General features: G+C 40.0%; 1 protein-coding gene across 41 annotated transcripts in view; it reads right to left on the bottom strand.

Annotated features, from left to right (window-relative positions):
• Positions 1–14679, bottom strand: part of LOC114138950 (protocadherin gamma-C5-like) — a 238954-nt gene that overhangs the window by 48225 nt on the left and 176050 nt on the right. The window contains exon 1 of one of the 41 annotated variants that reach the window (XM_028008468.1): positions 11805–14423. The exons of 37 other annotated variants lie outside the window; for them this stretch is intronic. In XM_028008468.1, coding sequence (XP_027864269.1) covers positions 11805–14270 — 2466 coding nt within the window. In that variant the 5' untranslated portion in view covers positions 14271–14423. Of the gene's footprint in view, positions 1–4184; positions 6931–7054; positions 9590–11804; positions 14424–14679 lie in introns of those variants that run through there. 3 more of the 41 variants (XM_028008469.1, XM_028008520.1, XM_028008493.1) reach the window with 3 other exon arrangements.

Raw genomic sequence — 14679 nt, forward strand, 5'->3', positions numbered from 1 at the left:
TCCATTTTTCCCTCTGAAAACTTGCTTGCTACTTTGGCTTCGCTGCATGTTTTGCAGAGTAAACTTTCTCACTCGAAAAAGAAAAAGTCTCACCCAGTTTCACTACTTGTTCTTCTTTTTGCACAAGCTCCGACAGCCATTCCATCTTAAAAGAAACGCATTTCTGTTTTGCTTTGGCTTGATGAGTGGATGTCCCACTGCCCACTGTTCGCTTAGCCATGATAGGGTGGTAGCTTTAGCGTCTCTTAACACCGCCGTACTTTTCCTACCTAGCAAATCTGCACGGTGCCACAGCGCAAGGCACGTACACACAATAGCATGCAATGATTGGCTACGTAGCGTAAGTGAGCCGCATCGTATCATTGGCTGGACACCTGTGACTCACCGAGTTAGATCGTTATACGTTATTGGTCCATAGTTAAAACTGATGTCTGAGCTCAATGTGTAGTTTACGTTGGATTTTATTTTATGCGCTGCATAGATTTTATTGTGCGCTGAGGATGTGCGAGCAGTGCGCGATTGCGCAGAAGCGCAGCTTAGAGGGAACATTGCTTGTGTCTTGCAAACCTTATTTGATATTCTGAAGTTAGTGTTTTATTTGAGCACAAAGGTGACTCTAAATCACGCTAATACATAAAGGTTGAAAACTAAGCAATGTTTTACATACCAAAAACATGCACTTCTTATGATTAAACATGTTACAACTGATTAGTGGTGTTATCTAACACCACTAATTATGTTTTTGACACTTTCACATCTTGAACAGCAGTCAATTCTGTTTTAAACATAATTTATAAGTTCCATAGAAAATGAGTTCATCCAAGTTAGATTTTCCTCTCACTGTCATCTTATTCACCCATAACAGTAAAATACATTTGAAGCAGAAAAATCCCAAAAGATAAACAGCACACCTAAAGAAAAACTAGAAAGAGAAGCAGAAGATGAGAAAATCTACTAAAATAGATTGAAGGTTAAATTCAAAATACCAACTAAGCAAACACAAAAGTGAACATAGAAAAAACAGTCTCCACTTACAAACAGTAAGTACAGTACTCACAATACAATTAACTCTATTGTGATGTGAATACTGTCCATTCGAAATATTTAAGAAAGGTACTGTATGTCACAAGTAAGTGCATATCACACTCTCAAGTCCCTACAGTGCAATATTTTGCAAAAGTATCCATACCTCTTGAAGTTTTCTTATTGTTACAAGCACAAATGTCGATGTGTTTTTCAGATATTTTATTTGATGGAACGACACAAAGAAGCACATTATTAAATGAAAATAAAGTGTTGCATGGTTTAAATTTTCTATTTTTACAAATAAAATCTGTGTGACATACATGCATATTCAGCTCATTTTACTTGAATGTATCTTTTGTATTTTAGCTGTAGTATAAATTTAGTGACTCTACAAAGGTTTTGGAGGTTTGCTAGAGAACACTGGTGAACTGTAGCAAATGTGGGACAACATTCTCTGGTCAGACGAGGACTTGTTAGCCTACATGTAAATTCCCACAGTGAAAAGTAGGTGTGGCAGTACCATGCTGTGTCGGTGGTATTCTTTAGGAAGGTAAGGGAAGTTGATAAGAACTGGTGTAAAGGTGGAATCAATTACTAGCCAGTCACAGAAGTGAACATTTACCTAAACATACAGCCAAAGCTAAAATGAAAGGATGTACTTCCAAGCATTTTCATGTAATAGAAAAACCTTTTCCAGACCCAAATTCAGTTGAGAATCTGCTGCAGGACTTTAACACTGCAGTTCACTCAATGTGATTGAGTTTAGGCTGTTTGACAAAACTGAATGGCAAAAATGTTCAGATTTTTGATGTTCAAAGCTACTGACAACCTCCTAAACTCTTATAACTGTAACGGCTTTGAAATCAGTTAAGCAAAAGAACTGACTTGGGGGGATTTATTACATTTCAATTGGTTAGATTTTAAATAAATAGAAAACCATGTGTCCTTTTCTTTCCACTTCTCTTCTATACACTATTTTGTGTTGTTCCATAACAAAAGATTTAATCAAATTTATTCATTTGTGTGGTTGCAGAGTGACATAAACAAGAAAAAAGTTAAAATATGTGGATACTTTTCAAAGGTACTCTGTGTACAATGTGTGCTCTAACTTGTAAACACATAAAAAACGGCTCACAGCATTAACATTAACCACTTCCTCAGAAGCAAAGCAGAAAGTGCTAAATAGACCCGTCGGCATAAACAAGGGCACACAGCTGCTCAACACACTTCTTTACTGGGGAGAACCGGACCATTAAAGAACTGCTTGGGTCTGTGAGAAACAGGAGCATCTGCATCTGATTAGTCAAAGGAAAGTTAACCAAATTGATTCATGGAGGTTGTGCAGCACAGAAAATAGCTGGTAATTAAAACTTCAAAGGTGGTTTTTCTACAGGAGAATCATAAAATAAGGCATTCAACTAGTGCAGCTTGACAGACAGCCTGAAGTGTTTACTTGATTGCTCAAATGTTTCAGAGAGCATTAACCCCTATGGGGTAACTGAGATCAAAGGGAATTATAACACAGACAAGATGCCCCCATCACAACTTTAAACCTGGGAAAAGAGGCTAAACTGTTTGGATAAATCTGAAACAAAAGCATTGATGTGATCTAAAAATAACAATAGAGTCTTTCAGGTGAAAATAACACGACAACTTTTCACTTTTACTTGTCATATGCACTTTTTACATCCACACTTTAAAATACACTTACAACATAACCCAGAACTGTCTCATGCAGACTATTTTATACCCTCAATGAACTCTGACTCCATTTAAGAACAGAAAAGTTATTCTCCAACTGTGCCAGGATTAACTGATCTTTAGTAAATTATTAAAAAGAAAAAAAAAAAAGTAAAGTATTTTAAAAATAATAACTTTGACTTATTATTCTGCCACAATAATTCAAAAATAAATATTACATTAAAATGCAAAGCTGTGCATTTTAATCAATCTCTCTATTTGTATTTTCATGACCTTGCTATTTTTTTCAAACAATTTAAAAATAATCCAGGTGAATTCCTTTGTCACTACATTTTGATCAAGCTGCCTCTATCCTGATTACTGACCTTCTCTTATTTATTGTTATGTAAGCAATTTCACACTCCCTGTCTTGCTGTATCTCATGTCAAACCTTTCATACTTTTTCAAGACAAATATCTATGTGCCTGTATCCTCCACACTGTAGGAAGTACCTGCATTCAAATATGTTTTGAAACATGTAAGACTTCCCTGTTTTCAGCTCATTTCAGCAGACAAAGCAAGCGCCAGATCAAAATGGCTGCTGTGCATCACTAGCACTGCTGCACAGGGTTGCTGAGGCTGTGCTGCCTCCTCCCCTCCCCCGCTGCCTCTCTGCATCTCACCATCACAGTGTCCCTCCCTTGTTGTCAGTCTCTCTGTGGTCATGAGTGTGCCCTCGTTTTCTCCACCACAATTTAAACGCTTGATCACAAAGATCGTGTCACTTTTTTAATGTTCTTGTGCCCAAAATTAATTTCTTCTGTTGAAAGAAAACATATGTGGTCTCCATCTTTCCTCCAATTCTTTGTACGCACAAATGAGTGCTCATGATTAGATGGTGTTATGAAGAGAAGTAGGTCACTGAAAATCTAGTGCAGCGCACAGTTTGGTATCTCTCTGTGGAAACAGTCTTTAATAAAGCTTGGGCACAAATGAAGTGTTAATTTAAAAAAAAAAAAAACATTTTAGCTATCAGAAATATATATGCCATCTCTGTCAGGTTTTCTGATATACATTAAAGACTTAGTTATAAATCAATCCACAGATGAGGTACAGGTTTGTTTAAACATTGACAAGTATCACGTGATATCAAGCTTATTATGGTGCTTTCAACTGCTAAAATTCTTACTTTACAAATTCAAAGCAACAATATGATTTGATGTTAAGAGTACTAAAAATGGCAGCTATTGTCAAGGATTGATGTACCTTATAAAATGCACAGAATAAACGGATGGATGGATGGATGCAGACAAAATATTTTATGTAATCTAAAAAAGATAAATTCAACATCCACTGTGTTGGATGTAGAGAACATGTTTTATTGACAACTAAAAATAGTAAATTTGTTAAGATTTAGCTACAAAGAAAGAAAACGATGCATGGCACCATTCATGTCAGGGAAGCTGTGGTGATCTCACCTCTGTTAGTAAATTCTCCGACTCTGTTTTAAGCCTTGGCATTGTCCTGCTAGCGCTGCGGTCAACACTCAGAGTGCTTTCACCAAAGGGCCTCAAGTCTTTGACATCACTCCTCCTAGAGTCAGTAGTGCCGTACACCTCGTAGCCAAAATCCTGCTTTAAATTGCCTGTACCGTCTGCATAAAGAGGCGGGTAATATGGAATCACTGGGAGATTCCCACTAGATTTGTAAAATACTTGCTCCTGTCTCCATCTGTAGATCTTCACTGATATAATAACCACTAAACACGTGATGAACAGGAAGGAAACCACAGCCAGAGCCAACACTAAGTAAAAAGTCAGATTATCATTGTATTCCTTATCGTGTGGAAATTCACTGAACTCCGACAACACTTCAGGGAAGCTGTCCGCCACCGCCACGTTAACAATGACTGTAGCTGAACGAGAGGGCTGCCCGTTGTCCTCCACTATGACAGTCAGTCTTTGTTTCACAGCATCTTTATCAGTCACCTGACGGATAGTTCTTATTTCTCCATTCTGTAAGCCCACTTCAAACAGCGCTTTGTCTGTGGCTTTCTGTAGTTTATAGGAGAGCCAGGCATTCTGTCCAGAGTCCACATCCACAGCCACCACTTTAGTCACCAGGTAGCCCACATCTGCTGAACGAGGAACCATTTCAGCCACCATGGAGCCACCAGTCTGGACTGGGTAAAGAACCTGGGGTGGATTATCGTTCTGATCCTGGATCAGGATTTTCACAGTCACGTTGCTGCTGAGCGGAGGCGAGCCTCCATCCTGCGCTTTAATACGAATGTTGAACTCTTTAAGTTGCTCGTAGTCAAAGGAGCGCACTGCCAGAATCTCTCCGCTCTCTGCATTTACCGAAAAATAAGCTAAAGCCGACATCCCATTCAGCTGGATGTCCTCTAGAAAATAAGAAATGCGCGCGTTGTTTCCATCATCTTTGTCCCTGGCTTTGACAGACAGAAGACTCATACCCGGCGAATTGTTTTCAGATACAAACGCAGTGAAAGAAGGCTGTTTGAACACCGGGGCGTTATCATTTACATCTGATATTTTTAAATTAATTGTTTTGTTTGCGGAAAAAGCGGGCGACCCTTTATCCACTGCTGTTATCGTTATATTATAAACTGGATTAGTTTCACGATCCAGAGCATCATCAGACACGAGACTATAAAAATTAGGTGTTGATGATTTGATTTTGAAAGGCAGTTCTGGGTTTATAAAACAGTGAACTTGGCCATTCTTTCCTGAGTCTAAATCTTTAATATTGATCATCGCAATAACTGTAGTTAACTCAGCATCTTCAGGAATGGGGTTGGAAAGCGAAATTATGCTGATTATAGGAGGATTATCATTTATGTCAGTCACCTCAATCAGAACCTTACAGGCGTCTGTTAACCCTCCGTTGTCTGTAGCTTCAATATCGACTTCATAATGCTTAACTTTTTCATAATCTAACACAGCAATTAATGTAATTTCTCCAGTGTGATGATCAATACTAAACAGGGATGACACAGTGTTAGTATGCTGTGAAAAAGAATACGTCACCTCTTGGTTTTCCCCCTTATCACTATCAGTAGCACTAACTCTGACAACAGCTGTACCTCGAGGTGCGTTTTCAGGAACGATGACTCTGTAAACAGACTGACTAAACACTGGCGCATTGTCATTAGCATCCAAGACAATCACATTTATTTGAACAGATCCGGATTTCTGAGGATTACCCCCATCTAGCGCAGTCAGGGTCAGTTTGTGCTCGTCTTGTTTCTCTCTGTCTAGCAGCGTGTGAAGAACCATTTCAATGTACTTTGTTCCGTCAGACCGAGACACGGTGTTCAATTTGAAATGGTCTGTAGGGTTTAGTTTATATGTTTGTATGGTGTTTTGAGCTACATCTGGATCTTTGGCACTCTCCAGCAAATAACGAGACCCCGAAGAGGCAGATTCGCTAACCTGGAAATTGTATTCTTTTTTAGAAAAAAACGGAGAATTATCGTTCACATCTGTAATCTCTACGTCTACCCTTTGCAGCTCCATTGGATTTTCTAAAATAATTTGGAAATGCAGAGAGCAGGGAGACACCTGCTTGCACAATTCTTCTCTATCAATCCTTTTAGTCACGACCAAGGTTCCTTTCTCTATATTCAGCCCGATGTACTCACTGCCGTCTTCGGTAAAAATCCTGGCACGCCCAGACTTCAGTCGTTTAATATCCAAGCCTAGATCCTGGACAATATTCCCGACGACCGAGCCAGTCGACATCTCTTCGGGGATTGAATAACGGACCTGACCGACAGCAATCTCTGCGACACAGAGGCTGAGGAGCAGCAGCCACATCGGAAAAATTCCCTCCTTGTTTAAACGCCACAAAGCAGCCATTTTGAAAAACCACTGAAAGAACCGAATGGACAAAGGAATAGATGTTCAATACTGACGGAATATTACACTATGAGCGCATGTTGAGTTCGGAGCGAGTCTCTTTGTCGGGCAATCTGCGAATAAAACAGAGGATGGAGCGTTTCTGTCGAAGAGAAGGTTTAATTTTCCTCACATTAACCAACAGCGACCCCTCGAGATATAAGAGGAAACTACAGAATTTTTACACAGTCAAAGTAAAATATGAATCGATAAAATAAGATAGACATACAGACGAACATTCAGACAGACAAACAGACATACAGAAAGACAGACAGTCACACCGATAGATATAAGGAAAATACGAAGATTTTCCTCTGTCCAAGGTGCTGATCAACTGGAGTCAGCTAAGACCGTAACTAAAAATAAATAAATAAATAAATAAATAAATAAATAAATAATAGTGGTGGCTTGAAACACAAATAACCAACCTCCAGAGGAGAATCGGGTTCATCCAGGATGTTCTTTTTACTCTGTATCCGCTGCATCGTGCCTGTAGAACTGGGGTCCATTATCAACACATTCTGACTACCAGCTCTTCCTAATTTACAGTCACTCTTTCTGGAGTCAGTCGTCCTGCAAACCTCGTAATTATACACGTGTGGCAGAGTTCCTGTTCCCATAGTATCAGAGTAACGAGGTGGATAATATGGAATTACAGGGAGGCTGGAGTGATACAGGATGCGAGACTGTCTCCATCTGTAGATCTTCACTGATATAATAACCACTAAACACGTGATGAAGAGGAAGGAAACCACAGCCAGAGCCAACACTAAGTAAAAAGTCAGGTTGTCATTGTATTCCTTATCGTGTGGAAAGTCACTGAACTCCGACAACACTTCAGGGAAGCTGTCCGCCACCGCCACGTTAACAATGACTGTAGCTGAACGAGAGGGCTGCCCGTTGTCCTCCACTATGACAGTCAGTCTTTGTTTCACAGCATCTTTATCAGTCACCTGACGGATAGTTCTTATTTCTCCATTCTGTAAGCCCACTTCAAACAGTGCTCTGTCTGTGGCTTTCTGTAGTTTATAGGAGAGCCAGGCATTCTGTCCAGAGTCCACATCCACAGCCACCACTTTAGTCACCAGGTAGCCCACATCTGCTGAACGAGGAACCATTTCAGCCACCATGGAGCCACCAGTCTGGACTGGGTACAGAACCTGAGGTGGATTATCGTTCTGGTCCTGGATCAGGATTTTCACAGTCACATTGCTGCTGAGTGGAGGAGAGCCTCCATCTTGTGCTTTAATGCAGAACTGGAAATCCTTCATCTGCTCGTAATCAAGAGAACGAACTGCATGGATGACTCCACTATCAGCACTGATTGACACATATGAAGAAACTTGCAGTCCGTTAACAGAGGATTCCTCCAGTATGTAAGAAACACGAGCATTCTGGTTCCAGTCAGAATCTGTAGCTTTTACTGTGAATACAGAGACACCTGGTGTGTTGTTTTCTACAATGTAGGCCTCATATGAGCTTCTCTCAAATACAGGTGGGTTGTCATTTACATCAGAGATCTGTAAGTTGAGAGTGACACTGCTAGAGAGCGAGGGCACGCCTTCATCAGAGCAGGTCACTGTGATGTTATACTCGGATGCCATTTCTCTATCTAATTCATTTTCTGTTATTAAGCTATAAAATTCTCCTGTTGAATATTTCATCAGAAACGGAATATTTTCATTTATGTAGCAGTGAACCTTTCCATTGTCTCCTGAATCTGCGTCTTCTATGTTTATCATCGTCACAACAGTGCCGAGCGTGGCATCTTCTGATATAACGTTTGATTTGGATATAATTAGGATATTGGGTTGATTGTCATTCACGTCTATGACGTCAATCGTCACTTTGCAAGAGTCTCCGAGGCCACCATCATCACTTGCACGAATATTCATCTGAAATGAATGAGCTTTTTCATAATCAACATCTCTTTTCAGTGTAATTTCACCACTTTCAGCATTTACTTCAAATACACCACCCGTATTTTCAATTATACTAGATATTGAATAAGTTATTCTACCGTTGGAGCCTTCGTCTGCATCTGTCGCTGTGACTGCCATTACAACTGTTCCTACCGGGGAATCTTCTCTGATTGAAGCCTTATAAGCCGACTGTGTGAAAACAGGAGCGTTATCATTGGCGTCTAAAACAGTGATGAGGATCTGCATTGTTCCTGTCATCTGTGGCTCTCCCCCATCCAGCGCAGTCAAAACCAAAGAAATGCGTTCCTGCTTTTCCCTGTCAAGCGGATTCTCCAAAATCATCTCAACATTCTTGGTACCGTCTGCCTGGTCATGTAACTTGACCACAAAATGCTCCTTCGGTTCAAGTGTATAGGTCTTTAGTCCGTTTATGCCCACATCAAGATCAAAAGCACGATCTAAAATGAATTTAGCCCCACGGACAGCCGATTCTCTTATTTTGAATTTCACATCGCTTTTTTCAAACGAAGGAGGATTGTCATTAATATCTGTAATCTCAAGAGTAACGCTGTAAAATTCCATGGGATTTTCTAATATAATCTGGAAATGCAGCGAACATGGCGTCGTTTGTCCACACAGCGTCTCTCTGTCTATTCGGTTTTTGATGAGAAGGACGCCTCTTTCATTATGCAGCTCAACATATTTATCACCGTCTCGACTAAATATTCGAGCCTTTCCTGTTTTTAGTCTTTTAATATCCAACCCAAAATCGTCAGCAACATTACCGACTAGAGAGCCTTTCGGCATTTCCTCGGGAATGGAGTAGCTGACCTGACCGAACACCGAGCAGACGAAATGGGCCGAAAAAAACAACAGCACTTCCCTTCTCATTGTTTGTCCGACGTGATCCACAGGCAAAGTACTAAGAACCAAAATGTCTTGTATTCCATAAAGTAAAGTATTAAAAAATTCCACGAGGACTATGAATAATTCAAAGAAAGAAAATTGTATCCAGATATCCAGGACGCTGCATTTCGCTTCTCTCTCTTTCTCTGTCTAAAATAAAGACGTGATGGGAGGCAAAACGAGTCTGCAGTGTATTTGATACAAACTAGCCAACAGCGGCACTTCGAGCTCAAAACGAAGCAGTGCACCGAGAAATCAACAACTAACATAGAATTTAGAATTCTATGTTTTAGAATTTAGAATTAAATGCCAGGGTTCTTACAACCAATCAACAATATTAAATAATAAACATGTGTCATCAACCGACTGAAAACGCTAATGTTTAAATGAAAGGGAACTTTGGTCTAAGGGATTTTTATACATAAATAGAAGGGCATGTGAATGGAGGGGAGGGGCATTCACTGGCCAGGGTACTGAAAACAAGGCATTAAAAAAATTTTTTTTAATGAAATATTCATTTCATATTTGCAATGGCATGAAATATAAAATTATAATATCATTTTTGCATTCCATTGTAGATTAGGGCGAGGAACTTATAAATACAAAAGCAGATCACTGGCCAGGGTACTGAAAACAAGAAAAATTATTTAAATGTTTCACAACCAATGAAAATCACAGCAGGAAATGCTAACCTCTAGAGCAGTGGTCCCCAACCACCGGTACCGGTCCGCGGACCAATTGGTATCGGGCCGCGCAAGAAATAATGAACTACTTCCGGATCTTTTATTTTGAAAATACTAAACCGGATTTTACCAGTTACGTCTTGCGCGTCAAAATTGAGCCAACTTGCAGCAGAATGAGTAACAAAACAACATCGGAGTACAGTGAACCCTCGATATTTCGCGGTTCACCTTTCGCGGTCTCTCTGCTTCGCGGATTTGCATCGTGCATTGTGTTCTGCATTCTGATTGGCTAAGCAGTCTATCCGCTTCTGTGTCAACAACGTTGCAGTTTAATATGTACACGTACGTAAAACAGCTTGCCAAATTTAACGTAATCGATGGTGGCATGTCGGTTTATAAGAATCTTTTTGCCCAGAAGAAAAAAGAGCGACAACAGATACCGATAACTATGTTCTTTTCTCAAAAAAAAAAAAAAGACACCTGCACCGCGGGCTTTAAAAGAAAAAAAAAAAAAAACCGCTACAGAGCGGAGTCAGGATGCAGCGGCTCAGTCAGAAGAGCAGTGAAATACACGTGAGTCACTATTTGTGCTACTGTACTTTGTTTTGTTTTTTTTCATAATAATTTTTTATTTTCTCCCGTTCTAATCCAATAACTCAGGTCGCGGTGGGGCGGCGCTGATCTCCGCAATTCGGGCACAGGAATCCGCCTTCAGTTCATATTAAACTTATTATTTTACAGTACAGTAGTTATTTGTAAAAAAAAAAAAAAATGTTTACACAGTACTTTTTATTTGTTAAACAAATGTTTGGGCCTGTAAAAAGGTTTTGTTCTCTGGTTTCAATGTATTATGGAATATTTCATTGTATAATAATTGTAAAAAAAAAATAAGGGTTCACTGTACTGCCCGTTGTCCAGCGTCACGTTTTTTTACTAATCCAAAACGTGTTAAACATGTACATATTCCTCAAAACGAGATCAAAATTCCGACACGATATTGTTGAATCTTATAGACATCCGTGCATTTATCATTTACTGCCATGTCCAAGTCTTACGTCTTTCTAAAATGTAGAGACGAAGGGAGGTACCACTCGCTAATCGAGTGTAAAACGAGCACAGACTGGTCAACAGCGTCGCTTGGAGTTAAAAAAAACAAAATTGCAATGCACATGCTCCCACTGAAATGCTGATCACTGGACTAGGATAAGATGTGCAAAACCAATAAGCACTTTTGAGCATGACAGTAACAAACAAGAAGGATGAATCAGTGCAGGAATGTGAGGGGAATGAAAAAGGCAAACACTTTCTCATGAGAAAAGTTATTTCTTTGTATTACGTTGAAGAGTACACAGTGAAAAGAGATACATTATATAGAAAGTTTGTGGTGTCTTATTAAGAAAGATACTCATATACTAAAATACAACATTCTTTATGATGAAATGTTGACAATAAAACATAAAAGAAAAGAGAAAAGACAATATCATGTCAAATGCAATTTCTAGAAGAAAGCAAGGTTTGACTCTATCCATGGTCCTGAATGCAAGTGTATTATAATGATGAGGCACACATGACTGATCACACGAAACCCCCACACGCACGCACGCACACACACACACACACACAAATATATATATTTTAGATTCCAAAACATGTCTGAAATAACTAACCTCTAGAGGAGAATCTGGTTCATCCAGAATGTTCTTCTCATTCTGTATCCGCTGCATCGTGCCTGTAGTACTGGGATCCATTATCAACATGTTCTGACTACCAGCTCTGCCAAATTTACTTTCACTGTTTCTGGAGTCAGTCGTCCTGCACACCTCGTAATTATACACATGTGGCAGAGTTCCTGTTCCCATAGTGTCTGAGTAACGAGGTGGATAATATGGAATCACAGGGAGGCTGGAGTGATACAGGATGCGAGACTGTCTCCATCTGTAGATCTTCACTGATATAATAACCACTAAACACGTGATGAAGAGGAAGGAAACCACAGCCAGAGCCAACACTAAGTAAAAAGTCAGGTTGTCATTATATTCCTTATCGTGTGGAAATTCACTGAACTCCGACAACACTTCAGGGAAGCTGTCCGCCACCGCCACGTTAACAATGACTGTAGCTGAACGAGAGGGCTGCCCGTTGTCCTCCACTATGACAGTCAGTCTTTGTTTCACAGCATCTTTATCAGTCACCTGACGGATAGTTCTTATTTCTCCATTCTGTAAGCCCACTTCAAACAGTGCTCTGTCTGTGGCTTTCTGTAGTTTATAGGAGAGCCAGGCATTCTGTCCAGAGTCCACATCCACAGCCACCACTTTAGTCACCAGGTAGCCCACATCTGCTGAACGAGGAACCATTTCAGCCACCATGGAGCCACCAGTCTGGACTGGATACAGAACCTGGGGTGGATTATCGTTCTGATCCTGGATCAGGATTTTCACAGTCACATTGCTGCTCAGTGGAGGAGAGCCTCCATCTTGCGCTTTAATGATGAACCGGAAATCTGTGATCTGCTCGTAGTCAAAAGATTTCACTGCATGGATGACTCCACTATCAGCACTAACAGATACATACGTGGAGACTGGCACTCCGTTAACAGAGGAGTCCTCCAAAATGTAAGAAACACGAGAATTCTGGTTCCTGTCAGTGTCAGTAGCTTTTACTGTGAATATAGACACACCTGGTGTGTTGTTTTCTACAATGTAGGCCTCATATGAGCTTCTCTCAAACACAGGTGGGTTGTCATTTACATCAGAGATCTGTAAGGTGAGAGTGACGCTGCTGGAGAGGGAGGGAACTCCTTCATCAGAGCAGGTCACTGTGATATTATACTCAGAGTCTCGCTCTCTGTCTAATTCACCTTCTGTCACCAAACTGTAGAAATTATTTGTGGTTAATTTAAGAATAAAGGGAATGTCCTCATTTAAAAAACATTGAACATTTCCATTTTTACCTGCATCTGGATCCTGGATATTAATCATTGTAACAACTGTATTGGGATTTGCACTCTCAGATATTACAGTAGATTTGGACATAATTTTTATTACTGGCTCATTATCATTTATGTCTACAACATCAACCATCACTTTGCATGAATCTGTTAGCCCTCCATTATCTCTTGCACGAACATTGATCTGAAACAGTTTTTTCTTTTCATAATCCAAACGTCCAATTAATGTAACTTCACCGTTTTCTTCGTTTACTTCAAAAATCTGCCTTACTTCATCCATAGTGCTTGTAATGGAATATGTGATCTTCCCATTCAAACCCTGATCAGCATCTGAGGCACTAACAGTGGTCACAACCGTGCCCTTTGCAGAATTTTCACTAACAGTGGCTTTGTATATTGGCTGCGTAAAAACAGGCGCATTGTCATTCGCGTCTAACACTGTAATGAGAATCTGCATTGTTCCAGACATCTGCGGCTCTCCTCCATCAACAGCTGTTAATACCAATGAAATGAACTCATTTTTTTCCCTGTCTAGAGGTTTCTGTAATACCATTTCTACATTCTTTGTGCCGTCAGCATGATTCTGTAGTTTCAATAAAAAATGACCACTGGGTTTAAGAACGTAGCTTTGGAGAGTATTAACGCCAACATCCAAATCCACAGCTCTCTCTAAGTCAAATGTTGCTCCAACAGCCGAAGACTCGCTGATTAAGAATTTGATTTCAGCTTTTTCAAAAGTCGGAGCGTTGTCGTTGATATCTGTAATTTCAACAGTTACGCTGTAAAATTCCATGGGATTTTCCAGCACAATCTGAAAATGCAGAGCGCATGGCGTTGTGTCACCGCATAGCGCCTCTCTGTCTATTCTTTCTTTGACGAGGAGAACTCCTCTCTCAGCATTCAGCTCGACGTAATCCCTACTATCACCAGAATAAACGCGGCCGTTTCCTAACCTCAGTCGTTTAACATCTAAGCCTAAATCTTGAGCTACGCTACCAACCAACGAACCTTTCGCCATTTCTTCGGGAATAGAATAGCTGACTTGACTGGATACTGCTCTAAAAAGCAGAATGGTTACAAACAACAGCGCTTGCCGCCTCATTGTGTAAGGAAAATATCGGTAAGAGAACAGTGCACCCTCCTGATTGTCCGCTTCAACGAAAGAAGAAAAAAAAAAAAACATAGAGATAAAGAATCCTCAGATTTACGTGGGAAATAGATATCCTGCCGCAGTTGAAGTGTTGAAAAAAATCCCAAATGAAGACAAAGCGGTCAACGCCGTCCCCTTCAATCTTAAACATCTAAGCGGAGAGGAGGTGCTGCTGTTTAAATATTGTAACTGCGACGTAGCAGACAACAGCGGCCCACTGAGTCAAAACAAGAAAACTGCATGAAAGGGATTATGTAAAGCAAAAAAGTAAGAGAAAGAAAAACAAAACAAAACAGAGAAACGAAGATCTACGATTAATTAAATCATCCACTGCAAAACTAGTTTATATAAAACACATATGTAAGAATCAACACGAAGAAAAAAGTCTTTATCACATTGTATAGCTAATAAAAATATGATAATGTTGCTCTCCAAGGTGCTG

Source organism: Xiphophorus couchianus, chromosome 23 (genome assembly GCF_001444195.1).
Source record: "Xiphophorus couchianus chromosome 23, X_couchianus-1.0, whole genome shotgun sequence".
In the NCBI taxonomy this organism is placed as follows: domain Eukaryota; kingdom Metazoa; phylum Chordata; class Actinopteri; order Cyprinodontiformes; family Poeciliidae; genus Xiphophorus; species Xiphophorus couchianus.